Source organism: Lactuca serriola, chromosome 1, assembly GCF_051521515.1.
Source record: "Lactuca serriola cultivar US96UC23 chromosome 1, Lser_US96UC23_V15, whole genome shotgun sequence".
NCBI lineage: Eukaryota > Viridiplantae > Streptophyta > Magnoliopsida > Asterales > Asteraceae > Lactuca > Lactuca serriola.
Window position 1 is genome coordinate 129,005,985 of NC_136408.1, and position 14,046 is coordinate 129,020,030.

Here is a 14,046-nt window from a genome sequence, read left to right on the forward strand (position 1 = left end):
ACTCCGTATTATGTGTGCATATTATATGTATACTTGCTCTCTATGTTGGATAAACGATTTTATACAAGTTTTATATGATTTAAACTGTATATATGTATTTATATCTACGTAATATGTTGGGTAAAACATGGGTAGATAAAATATGAGTTGGATGATGAGTTGAGAGGTGATATAGACCATGAGGTAAGGGTGAGAGGTGGACGATGTGAGAAGCCTTGTTCCTAAATGCTGGCCCCTTCATCTAGCAGAGTATGGATGACAACCACAGACTATTCTAGACAGTCCAGTGGAACACTAGCAGACTCGCAACCTGTAGGTGTTGTGAACGATGTGTTCACCGGTGTACTCTAAAAACTCATTGACATGTATTGCGAGTGGACTCTCGAAAACGATACTGTCAATAAACGAGATAACCTTAGCAACTGTGCTCGAAGGACAATACTGGCCGCTGCGCCTCACATAGAATGTCACAATTCTGGCAGCTGCGCCTAAGTGATAGAACTAGCAGCTGTGCTTGACAGCTGTGTCATTTGTGTATGTTGTGTCATTAATTTGTTAAAAGAGATACTCTGGTTTTTATAAAGCATAAACAAAATCGGTCTTTTCTGGCCGTGAAAATGGGGATGTCACATTTGTGTATGATGTTATGTCGTTCATTTTTCATGAGTTTTTCTTATCATGATAATATTAAATATAATAATACATAAATAACACGAGACAACTCAACTTCACAACTAACAAATTAAGCTAGGCATTGAACGTAGTGTAGAAATTTTATTGGTTCGAATTATCCTACTGTAGGAATTGAAAATTATACTTTTAAATAAAACGTGACTTAGTATGAATGGAGAATTAAACATTAAAATGAAGTGGTCGGTTGAATTGGATAATGTGGTTTATTGGGTTTAAGCACCCAACATAGGTTGGAGGAGGAAAAAGAAGGGAGTTTATAAGTGTGAAGGCTTCGAAGCATTGTAAGACTTATAACATCAATGCTCTCTTGTGCGTGCACAGAGGGATGCAAATATGAACAAAATTGGTTTGGGTCGTTGAACTTGTAAGCGAGCGCACGTTCTATGGACACACGAATGCGTCACCGGCGACCATAAAAGTTCATGGACTACAAACCAAAAATGAATTGGTTCAATTTGAGGATGCTCGCGTCCTGGCACCGATGCCATCGATCGATCAAGTTCATAGATTATAAAACTTGCATTCAACATAGATTCTCGGTTTTGGTTCGTGATCTATGAATGTCATCGATTATTCTTTGATACATAATTGATGTAAGTTGTGCCAAATCTCATATATGATTAGAGTTCACGATCATGTGGGTCTTGCATGACCTACAAGGTCTTCTACAACTTATCATCTCAATTAAGTTATGATACCATGAACGAAGAGGTGCATTCTCAAGAACATCCAAAAGAAAATTTTTTATTCTTTAAAAATTTAATCTCTAATTCTTATAAATGTTTCCAAACTCATAAATTCACTCTCAATAATTTAAAGACAACTTAGCCTATTTATAGTATGATTCCTAATGTAGCAAGAAAAAAAAGACCAACTAATGAAAACCCGAAAAACAACATAAAAATCACATATTTCTACTCAAAAGATATAGCAAAATATGGTCCACTTGACAATGATTGACCAACCAGTCTCATCGACCTTCACCGAACTTGTAGGCTCTTTGTTTATATCCATATAATCGACCAAAATACAATAAGTCATTACATGTGTGTTCAAAAGACCACTTTACCTGACCTCCCTCATCAGTATATCGGTTTGATTGAATGACCCGTCCCGATTAACTATCGTTCTATTCATCATTTGTTGGCCATCTTTTATTTTCTATGTCGTCCTTATTATTATAATGTATTTATAAGATTTAAAAAGTATTATATTATAATCAAATATATTTTTAAGTACATTATTTTAATAAAAAAACCAATACTGTAACATCATAAAAAAGAAAATTAAATCTACATTGTAATTGTAATGTAGTATGTAATTGTGTAATACACAAATGAACAGATATGAGTTGATATTTTTCTGTATTAAGCCCATTAAACCCATTGCCTATCCAGGCCCATCATCAATGCAGCCGATCCGTTTTAGCGAGGTCGCCAATTCGCCATGGCCGAATAATGAATGCCCAATTCCACCATTAAAACTAAACCCAGCTCTTTCACGCCTCTTCAGTCTTCTCCTCCTTCCCCCATCTATCCTCGTCTCCAACCTTACAACACTCCGAGGTAGACTCACTAATGGCTTCGTCATCGACTGCTGCGCGAGAACTACAGAAAGAGTTGGAGGGGAAAGCAAATGATCTCAGCAAAATCCAAAAGGGCAAGTCATCTCCTGCGATTCATCAACCTAACATCTATTACTGAATTAATCATAATATTTTGATTTTTGGTTTGTCTACATCCTACAGATATATCGAAGAACCACCAAGTCAGAAAGAAGTACACCATCCAACTTGGTGAAAACGAGCTTGTCCTCAAGGTCCCCCTCTTTCCCATTATCCCCCTTTACTTTTTTCAAATTCGGGTTTCGTTTTTCTTTAGGATCTCTTTTAGTTTTAGCAATTGACTCTATTGCGATGCCATGTCGAGAGATCAAGAATCGGAATATGGACTTTTGGGGCGAAATAAGGAGTAGCTTTAGATATCTGATACTTCATTTTACTTTCATTTTATCACTGTGATTTGTGAAAGTAATAATCTTGTTAATTACTTGTATTCAGATTTAATGATTCTGTTTTTTGTTTATAGGAATTGGATTTGTTGAATGAGGATGCAAATGTGTACAAATTAATCGGACCAGTGCTTGTAAAGCAGGATCTTGCTGAAGCAAATGCAAATGTTCGCAAGAGAATTGAATATATTTCAGCTGAATTGTAAGTTTATATATATATGTTTGTATAACTAATTTCTCTATTAAGTCATTATTAAGTCAAAAAGAAACACTCATATCATATATATAGCTTACTAGAATAAGTCTTATCCTTCTTAAGCTCATATCATAGCCTCAAATATGACATTTCTACATGATTCTTTATAACAGGAAACGTTTGGATTCAACTCTTCAGGATATGGAGGAAAAGCAAAATAGCAAGAAAGAAGCTGTTAGTGACCTTTTCTCTCTTCATCTTGTTATATAATTTTTTTCAGTTTTGTTTTGTGGCATTTGATGTCTATAAAAAGAGATATATTGTTGGTGATTGTATGTAGAAAAACTGCTAAATGTGCATAAAAACAACAAATTAGTGAAAACCTTGTAAAAGTGGTTAAATAAAGTTAGTGAAAAGCTATACAAAATGGAGTTACAAATTTATCACCATTACCTCATGAGTTTTTATAATTTATGTGACAATAATTATCTAAGAATTGACAAAAGGTTTTTTACTTTTATACTTTTTACAGATTTATAAGTTACAGCAAAGGATTCAATCTCTTCAAGCTGGAAAAGCCAAGGCTTAATTTGCATTATGACAACAAGTGTGCACGTGATTGAAATTTGTTTCATCTTTATTATCATGTAAAATCTAGAAAATGTTGCATGTAGTTTGAGATTCTCGTAGGGTTTTTGCATAATTATATTTGGAATTGTCATTGCGATTTTCACCACAATGTTATATTTTCCATTTTCTTAAATCATTTTTATAATTTCGTTCTTTTGTTCTTAATAGATTTATTTTCAATTTGGATCAACAATTTATTGGGTAGTAAATCAATAAAATGGTAAAAATACGTTGTAGTTTTCTATAAATTTTCCAAAAGTAAAACAACATTTTTAATTTTTAATGCAATATAAACTGAATAATCCAACTACATTTTCTACCTAGTTTCAAAATTCAATTGCATTCAGCAACATTCACTTTCCAAAAATAGCAAAATATTCAACAGATGAGCTGATTATTTTTTTTTTATTTTATAAAACCGCATAGATTTTTTGTTCTTCGTATAACTTGGCATTTTCCACAATGTGTCTCAATGCTTCTGCCCCCAAATGCACAAGAACCTATGTAACAAACCATATTAATTAGTTACTATGGAAAAAGACTATTTTAACCTTTACAGAGAAAAAGACGATTTTAACCTCATTTGCATCCTTGTAATGGCTGACCTCATCTTTCTTTGGCCAAGTTACAACCCAACATCTGAAAAATAATTGTAAAAAAAGTTGGTTTTTTTCCAAACACCATGAAATAGCAATATATTTTCATTTATTCATTTAATATAATAATAATAATAATAATAATAATAATAATAATAATAATAATAAAACCTTTGTTTTCCAAGGCGACATGAAAGCTCTTCAGCTAAGGCTTGACCAGGTCCATCACCATCTGTAGCCAATATAATTCGAGATGCCTACAATAAATAAATATAAAATAAAAATAAAAATTCTCATTTTTTTATTTTTTTATCAGCATTGACTTTGACTAACATAAATAAAAATTAAAAATAATAATAATAATAATAATAATAAATTACACACCTTATCAAGACACCCGTTGCAATCCGATAGGTATTTAAATCTAGCCTCCTGATCATAAAAATTATTTAATAACAAACACTTTAATATATATAATTGAGTGGTCGTTTTATTTTTATTAAAAAATAAATATACTTTTTTGGGTTAAATGCAATAAATAGCAATGTACTTTTATGCATACATTTATTATAGCGCCTTACTTTCATTTCTTCTGTATTTTGAAAAAGTGAAATTGTCAGAAAAATCCTAATATTTTCAGAAAAGTTTCACTTTAGTCCTAAAATTCTTTTTTTGAACAGAAAAGTCCTGATTATTTGATTTTACACAATAATGTCATTTCCTATTAAAAGAAAAAAAATTGTTAATTTGAGCCAAAATAAAATAATCGGGACTTTTATGTTCAAAAAAAATCGAGACAAAAATGAAACTTTCCGAAAATTTTGGGACTTTTCTGACACTTTACCTTTGAAAAATCTACCAAATTTCATCTCTATAATAAGATTCTTTCATTTTTTTGAAAATACACTTGGGTAGAGTAAATTACACAAATGGTCCCTATGGTTTGGAGTAATTTGCATGTTTGGTCCCTAACTTATTTTTTTAACTCTATAGTTTGGTTTTGTTTCGCATTAAATCCCTATCAAATCTGAAATTACTATACCCCCCTTGATTGTTTCTTTTTCGATTTAATTATTATTTATAATTAAAAAAAGGAGAAATAAATGCACTAAATTAAACCTGTTTTTTAGAGGGTGATGCTTTTATTGACACGTGTTGTGGTGCTCCATCAGGAACACTAACACAATTTATAATTCCAGCTTCTTCCATTGAAAGCTTATCAATTTCACCTTCAACCTACTATCACCATTAAATTAAATTCATATATTATATTATATATACATTAAACTATTAGAGTAATAGATCTAAAATTTGTTAAAAAAATTACTATTACTATAACAATGTCATGTCCTTCCTTTATGCCATCAAGTCCATACAATATCCTTTCTCCATGCTTCGCCTGAATTTTATAACAAAACCTCTTTATTCATATATTTTTATATTTATATATAAAAAGAAAATGATAATGATATTGGATATATATATTTATTAATTAAAAGTTTAAAACCAACCTGCCAAAACTTTCTGCTTGTTATGCTGCGAAATTTACAGTTAACAAGTTCACCATTTCTTCTATATGTATAAGCTATCACATTCTGTTTATACAATTAAAGAAATGTTCTTCAGAAAATGTAGTAAATTTAAGGGAATTCAATTCAACATACTTATATTATAGTATTATACCTTATCATCAATCATTTGCATAACAGCATTTTTCTTCAAAATCTCTTCTGATATTTTTCGTGTAGCAAAGTATTCAATCAACTGAAACATATATATAAAAAATTGGATCATTGTGTGTGTGTGTGTGTGTGTGTGAGAGAGAGAGAGAGAGAGAGAGAGAGAGAGAGAGAGAGAGAACAAATTATAAATTACTGTGAAGTACCTCATCACCAAGGGGCTCTAAACGCAAGGTCTCTTCACTTGGTTTTTTGGGAACATTGACTTTGTTGACTTCTTCTTGTATAGGACTCACATCTGCCAAAACCTGCAATAGGATTAATTACATGACAAATAATTTAATAAAAAAGTGGAGAAACATAATTCAAGTGTACATACATGACCAGATAATCCACATTCAAAATTAAAGCATCTCCACATTGCAACTTTCCTGAATACAAAGAGAAAAAATAAGTCATTCATGAAGTTTGAGTGGATATATAATCATGGAATCAAATACTCTCGGGTTCTTTTTGAATTAAATGAAGAAAGAAGTCAAGAACAACTTTAAATGAACTAAAGACATAAGAATTTTTACTCATTTTGGTTTTTATGGAATGAAAGAGTCCTCCCTTTGGATTGCCCACCTTTGCACTGTTTCAACAGAAGGTTAAATTAATTTATGCAAAAATTTGCAAACAAATTCAATATCTATTACTTCATCTCTTCAACATTAGGGTTACTTGTAGCATCTTCAAAGTTCAAATCAAAGTCACCATTTTTGAGATTAATAAACATGTCTGATCCCACTCCATGTTTTCCTCAAAATTGATGCAAATATTTAATTTCAAAACCAAAAGGTTTCGATGTATGATGTAAAATGTCAAAGTAATTGGGGAAAAAAAAACCTAACAAATCAAGATATTCATACCAGTGGACAAATTAGGAGAGTGTATTGGCCAGGCGTACATGAATCGAAATTTATCCCAATCTGCTCAACCTTAAGCTTCAAAGCTTTATTTCCTCGCCCTACTTCATAAACACCATGTGCTTCCTTCTCCTCTTCATTAAGTTTCGCGAAAACTGGAACAGAATGGCATACGATTAAGCAAATGAAATCGAAGTTAGAATAGAATACGAAATCATTGAAGATTAAAGAAGAAGTAAATAAAAACCTGAAGATTTTGGAGGAAGTTGACGACGCAGAGAGAGGAGCTTGTAACGTGGAAGCAAAAAAACGAGATGTGCTTGAAATCGGTGGAGACGAGGCTCGTAAATTGCTGTTTGAATTGATCGGAATAAGCCTTGATGCAGGGAAATCATTTCTTCACCAACGACGAATGCTGGATGATCTTCACCTTCTGTCTGTCACTCGAAACCGAAGATAAGGAGCATTAGTTTAGCGGGAATACCATTCTTGAGTTTTGGGGAAGTGAAAGGAAAGCGAGTGGTATTTTTTAAGAAAAAATTTAAAAGATAAGACTAATTGGGAGAAGATTTAATTTTCATTAACACAAAATTGCAAAATTTGTTTTTGTGGTGGTAAAAAATACGTGGTTTTGATTTTTTTTTTTTTTTTTTTTTAAATTACTCTATATGGTTGATACTTTTGATTAAAAAAAATGGTTTTTGTGGTGGTAAAAAATAGATGGTTTTGAATAAAAAAAAATTACTTTTTAAAATCGAATGTCTTCGCACTTCATCATCATCTCCATCATATACCAGCATAGCTGGTAATAAAGGGTAGATTGATTTTCTCCTAAACAGGAACCTAGGGATTAGGCTGAATGGATATTGGATAATGGGGGACTGAAAGTCGAGTTTGGTGGCGAGGATAATGAATTGAGGGAACATAAAAGTAACTTTAAGAGTGTATCATCACTAATGTACCACCAAATGTTTTTGGAAACCATAGCTTTTTTGACAATCACATTGACATTTTTGTAATTTTATATTATATTAATTTATGGGGTTTCTTAGCTATTAACTAAAATGATAATATCAACATTCTTGTTACCGAAAAAAAAAAAATAATAAATAACTAATCTAATTAACCCCAAGAAACAATGAAAAATGGTCTAATTACAACATCTACAAAATGATGATGTCATCATAGAAATGTTATGAGTCAACCAAAAACAAGTTTTTTTTTTTTTTTTTTTTTTTTTTTTTTTTTTTTTTTGTGAAGGAAAAAAAAAACATTTTTCTACAATTTCATAAAAAACAAGTTTTTTGTGTTTGAAATCTTCAAAAATGGCAAAAGAAAGTTTGATATTATAGCTTTGGAATGAGAAAATGACAAAAATAAAAAATTTTTTTTACCATCTTTGAAGGATTTTTTGGATGAATTCATGAGTCTTTTTTTATACACATAGATTAATCCTTTTCATTCATGGATAATTTTAAGTTGTTTATTGGCATTATCTTGCTCACTAAACAAATAAAAAACAACTCATGAATTCATGGATGTTTTAGTAAATCACAAGGAGATCACAACATATATTTAGATGTTAAAACATATGTTGTGATCTCCTATTATCCTTTTAGTTTACTAAAACATCCTATTTGTTAGCTAAGTTATGGCATCGCACTTGTTAGCTATATTGTTGGGAGATGTATGAACGTTTAGCAAACATGTAAAAATCTCTCTTGTTTCATTGTGCAATAGTGATGAAGTTATTGTGTATCTGGCTTCATTCAACTAAATTTCCATAAAACTTATCCTTAAAAAAAAACATTTTTTTTTCACAAGTCCGATGATGGAGAAGTAAAGAGACAACAATCATGAACTTTAACACAAAACACGTACATTTAACATCCGTAGAGACTACTATATGATAGGATAAGAAAATCTAAAAGGGTACCCAAAAGGAATCCAAAATATTTGGATTAGCACGTGACTATGAGATCGGTTGCAAAGCAGTTCACAGCTATCAAGTTTTACTTTTTCATTTGGTAGTTAATTTTTATTGTCCCTAGTTTATCTAAGACGTGATAGTAAAAGTAGGAGCAGTTTTTTTATCTCTTGTATTTTTGATTTGTTTGAATGGAGAAGAAGGCAGCGAAATTCTTAGTAACTTCTTGTGGTTTCTTCTTACCCAAAGTAGAACTTGTTTAATCCTCGTAAGTCGTAAGCTTTGACTGGGACCTAACATTGGTATCAGAGCTTCATCACATGGCTACAAATAAAGAACGAATTGAGAAATTGGAGACAACGCTTGGATCGGTTCAGGACGATCTGAGTAGAATTGAAGTCGGTATCATGTCAAAACTGCAACAACTAGAAACCATCGTGAGCAAGACGACTGTAGATGGTGGTTCTAGCCAGGGCGCCTCATCTAATGGACGACCATCAGCAAGGGTGATTCGTTATTGAAGCTGATGCATCAGGTACGGGTATTGGTGCAGTTCTAAGTCAACATGGGCAACCAATTGCATTTATGAGTAGAGCATTAGGTGTCTCCAAACTGCAATTGTCTGTGTATGAAAAAGAGATGCTTGCGATAATTCATGCGATTCGAATATGGCGGCCATATCTGATGGGAAAAAAGTTCTACATTCAAACGGATCAGAGAAGCCTCAAGTATCTACTGGAACAACGGATTGGCACACCAGAGCAACAAAAATGGGTCTCTAAATTATTGGGCTATCAGTATGAGATCAAATACAAGCCGGGTCGAGAAAACAATGCTGCTGATGCATTATCTCGGGTAACATGTAGTCCTACCCTCAATGCTTTGTATGTGTCGCACACCCAACTGTGGGATAAAATTCAAAATGATGTTGTTGGTAGTCCCTTCATGAAAAAAATTGCTAAGACTGATCCCGGTAATCCATATCATCAGCATAATGGGTTAATTTGTTACAAGAACAGGGTAGTGGTGCCTCCTGAGTCTGATGTTGTCAAACTACTTTTGAAAGAATTCCATGATTCCCCTGTTAACAGTTTTATTGGCCATCTATGTATCAAACAGTGAAGAATTATGTTTCTTCTTGTGATGTTTGCCAACGCACAAAGAATGACACTCTAGCCCCTGCTGGGCTTCTCCATCCCCTGCCAATCCCTAGTCATGTTTGGGAGGATATTACAATGGATTTTGTTGATGGACTTCCACCTTCAAATGGTAAGAATACAATCATGGTCGTGGTTGATCGCCTAAGCAAATCAGCACATTTTTTAGCTTTGTCTCACCTGTATACAGCGAAAATGGTGGCTGAGAAATTCATCGATGGTGTTGTTAAATTGCACGGCATGCCACGTACAATCATTAGCGACCGTGATCCAATATTCATCAGCAACTTTTGGCGTGAATTTTTCAAGTTGTCTGGTACTCAACTGAAAATGAGTTCGGCTTACCATCAGAAGTTGTCAATCGTTGCCTTGAGCAGTACCTTGGATGCTTCGTTCACCAGCAACCCCACAAGTGGCACTCTTTTCTTTCTTGGGTTGAGTTTTGGTATAATACTACGTACCATAACTCGACCGGGATGACTCCATTTGAAGCTCTCTATGGTCGACCCCCTCCCGTACATGAAGTTGACAAAAATTTAGCCACCAGGGATACTATATTGCGACATCTTAAAGAAAATTTACAGGCCTCAGTCAACAGCGAGGAGGGACATTGAATTCCATGTGGGAGATTTGGTGTTTCTGAAACTTCAGCCATACCGTCAACAGTCGATCTTCAAGAGAGCATACCAGAAAAGCTTGCAAGTAGGTTTTATGGGCCTTATCCCATAGAAGAGAAAATTAGCAAAGTGGCTTATAAGCTTAAGCTACCGTCTACTTCACAAATTCACCCGTGTATCTCTCCTCAAGAAAAAAATTGGTGATGATACTACTGTTTGCACTGAGTTACCACATGTAGCAGATGAAGGGAACTTACTACTGGAACCTGAGGCAATCTTAGACAACCGATGGATCCACCAAGGTTCAAAATTGATGGAAAGGGCTACCTTTTGATGATGCGACATGGGAAAATACCAAGGAACTACGTGAGAAATTCGTTAATCTTCACCTTGAGGACAAGGTTACAGTTCCAGGGGTGGGTGATGATAGGATAAGAAAATCTAAAAGGGTACCCAAAAGGAATCCAAAATATTTGGATTAGCACGTGACTATGACATCGGTTGCAAAGCAGTTCACAGCTGTCAAGTTTTACTTTTTCATTTGGTAGTTAATTTTTATTGTCCCTAGTTTATCTAAGACGTGATAGTAAAAGTAGGAGCAGTTTTTTATCTCTTGTATTTTTAATCTGTTTGAATGGAGAAGAAGGCAGCGAAATTCTTAGTAACTTCCTGTGGTTTGTTCTTACCCAAAGTAGAACTTGATTAATCCTCGTAAGCTTTCCAACTAATATCAATTAACAGTAGTAAATAAGCATAAAAAATAACAACAAAATCTATGCAAATTTGGTCATAAAATACTATACAAAAAAAAAAGGTACCATTACCACATAATAGATACAACAATGAGGTGGTTTAAGATGTGTATATATATGTATACTTTAGTTCAATTAAAATTTAATAAACTCAAGAAAATATTGTGATCATATAACCCCATTCCTCTCCTTTTCCTTCATGTAGAAATTGCACCCCAATAAAGCCGCCCCAACTGCAGGTTCTACCTGCAACACAAGACAGAACAGAACAAGTTATACTGTGTTTGATACGCATTGAACTAAACACTAGTCTTTGTGAAAAGACGTAAATACCCCTACATCAAGTATCCCTTATTTGACCAAACATGACTTATGACATTAAGTCGAAATTCTTGACATGTGATGTAAGGCAGCAACAGTTATAGCTACGAGAATAAGAGCTTCCTATAACAAGTGAAATGACGGTTTTGCCCTTGTGATATAAAATGAAATAGAAAAGAGAAGTTACCTTTGGTAGAACAGGGAAAGCACCAGGGTAGGTCTTGATAAGACGGTCAACAACCTTTTGACCGATATCCCAGTTTTTGTTAGGTATGAGGACCCCACCAACTAACACAACTGGAAATTCACCACTCCCATCTGCACCCAATCATTAATTTTTTTAAATAAAACACTTTCTTCTCAATTAAATAATTATTTACATTTCAGATAAACCAACCATTTTTATTGATTTAGCCACTGAAATATTAGTTTTTTTATATTGATTTAGCGAACAGAGTGTTATTATAATAAGCAAAAATGATTAATAATAAAGTGATACTCATACCTTGACCACATAGACCAAGTTTGTGAACAACTGCTTTGACAGTTAGAGCCAATTCTTCCACAGCATCATTTAATATCTGATTTGCCACGTCATCACCATCTTCTGCACATGTCACCACTACTGGAACCAGTGCTGCAATGCGGGCCCACGATGGATCTGCATATGTCCACCTTGTCACAACACAACACAACCACCACTTGTCAATCAAATCTTTATCTTTTTCCCCAGTCCCAGTCACAGTAGACAGTATACAGTTGACAGTTGACACAGACAATGACAGACTGTCATATGAGTATTATGGGCAAAGAAAGCCTTGTCACATCTTTATCTTTTCCCCACTAACAGTGACAGCAGACAGTAGACAGTGAACAGTTGACAGTGACACTGACAGTGACAGACTGTCATATAAGTATTATGGGCCAAGATGGATACTCGATTGAAAAGATAATGAATTATGATCTAATACTCGAGATTGATATGATTGATTTACTTTGTGATCTTTGTAAGAAATGTTAGCTAGAAGAAAAAAAAAATTAATTTAATGGTTTGAAAAACTAGTTACAAGGTTTTCATGAGAGAGATATACCCAATGAGTTCATCTGGAGAAGAAAGGTTGAGTGATTTCAAGATAGAATCTGTAAGCATTGTGTGAGGACCTCTGCCATCATGAGCTCTAATAACAGATGTCAATGCTTGAGCAGCAATTCCATAACCACTGTGTACATAACAACTCTCATTCATCACAACATGAAATATTATTGAAAGATTCAAATCAGATATGAAAGAGAGAAGAAACACAGAAGATTACCTTCCCCAATCACCCAAAACGGGCCCACCACCAGCTGCCCGAGCCTCCTTTCCATCTTCAGAAAAGCCATAAGCAATACTTCCTGTTCCTGCAATCAAAACACATCCATGAAGTTTCCCCATGGATCCACTTGCAAGAGCTGCTACTGCATCATTCTGAACATAAAGCTTCACATGCCTTGGAAATATCTCCCTGCATCATACAAAGGATTATAGAAATAGAAAGATTTTGGTGGATTAAGAGTGTCAAGGAACTAAAGATCATTCAAACCTCAGCCAATTTAGTATCCTTTCTTGATCATTTGGATGATTGACACCTGATACGCCTAAACAAACAGCTTGAACAGCGGATTTCTTTGAGCCTGACGTTGAAAGGGCTTCCATCATCACCTGTTCCAGTGTATCTCGGGCTAAGGTCTCTGTGACAGTGAATGCAGATAACACAGGAAAAAACAATGTTAGATTCCATAAATGAAGTATGTTTGTTGCTTATGGTGTTGCCTTCTAAAAAAAACGAAGTATTAAACCCTAGACACTAGAAACTGAGAATTGCCACTTTCAACGGACAATCAAACACCTAAAAGTAGGAAAAGTAACTCTAAAATGTTTGAATTCCGTATTAATCTTAACGAATTGAAAGGCAAGTTAATTGTTCAGAAGTGCGAGAGAACGTACCATAATGGAGTTAAATCAAAGAAAAATGACGAATAATTAGCATATACATAAGATCGACAAACACGAAATGTACGATTAATCGGAAATTGGGGTACCTCCGACGCTGTTATGATTGGAGCAACCAGCAATGGCGCGACCAAGAACAGGAAGGGGATCAGGAAGATGATTGTGGGAATTGGAAATACGAAGAAGAGGCATACAAACACATATGGTGGATGTAGTGCCGCCATCGACACCCAAGACTACTGGTTCTTCTTCGTTGCATTCCGAACCCAGATGAAGATCAAAACGATCAATCGAAACTTCACCATTTTGGAAGTTGTTGGTTGTTGACATTTGTATTTCGCCAATGTGTGGATGATGGGGTTGACTCTGTCCACGGAAGAGGTGATCGGAGTGCCCACTCTCTATTCATTTCGACTTTGCCGCCCAAGATTCACAATTTGGTATATGCATTCTTTACCTAATCCAATAATTATATATATCAAATTCCAAACATTCATCAAATAAATTTTCAAGAAAATTAGTATGGTTTATATATTAATTCTGTTTAATAAAATTTATCCAAATTTA

At 34.0% G+C, this 14,046-nt stretch overlaps 3 protein-coding genes across 4 annotated transcripts; 1 reads left to right on the forward strand and 2 right to left on the reverse strand.

Moving 5' to 3' along the window:
• The first annotated feature begins 2,162 nt into the window (after positions 1-2,162).
• On the forward strand, positions 2,163-3,662 carry PFD6 (prefoldin 6). Its single transcript, XM_079036250.1, has 5 exons — positions 2,163-2,352; positions 2,441-2,511; positions 2,781-2,905; positions 3,073-3,133; positions 3,432-3,662. The coding sequence occupies exons 1-5, from the start codon at positions 2,271-2,273 to the stop codon at positions 3,486-3,488; spliced, it is 396 nt and encodes a 131-aa protein (XP_078892376.1). The 5' UTR covers positions 2,163-2,270; the 3' UTR covers positions 3,489-3,662.
• Positions 3,663-3,777: 115 nt separating this feature from the next.
• On the reverse strand, positions 3,778-10,843 carry LOC145098610 (primase homolog protein-like). Of its 2 annotated transcripts, none has more exons than XM_079036246.1 (14): positions 8,883-10,843; positions 6,960-7,149; positions 6,716-6,867; positions 6,383-6,438; positions 6,184-6,235; positions 6,011-6,112; positions 5,809-5,889; positions 5,637-5,720; positions 5,459-5,524; positions 5,245-5,361; positions 4,510-4,557; positions 4,297-4,382; positions 4,108-4,168; positions 3,778-4,029 (listed from the first exon to the last, which is right to left on the reverse strand). In XM_079036246.1, exons 1-14 carry the CDS (start codon positions 8,937-8,939, stop codon positions 3,940-3,942), a joined length of 1,242 nt encoding a protein of 413 aa, XP_078892372.1. In that variant the 5' UTR covers positions 8,940-10,843; the 3' UTR covers positions 3,778-3,939. The 2 variants fall into 2 exon arrangements, with proteins under 2 accessions (XP_078892372.1, XP_078892365.1); XM_079036239.1 differs by having other exon boundaries at positions 5,453-5,524.
• A 331-nt stretch (positions 10,844-11,174) lies between these two features.
• Positions 11,175-13,921, reverse strand: LOC145098631 (uncharacterized). The gene is made up of 7 exons (XM_079036256.1): positions 13,569-13,921; positions 13,070-13,217; positions 12,800-12,991; positions 12,578-12,706; positions 11,992-12,161; positions 11,674-11,804; positions 11,175-11,411 (listed from the first exon to the last, which is right to left on the reverse strand). Exons 1-7 carry the CDS (start codon positions 13,807-13,809, stop codon positions 11,334-11,336), a joined length of 1,089 nt encoding a protein of 362 aa, XP_078892382.1. The 5' UTR covers positions 13,810-13,921; the 3' UTR covers positions 11,175-11,333.
• Positions 13,922-14,046: the final 125 nt, after the last annotated feature.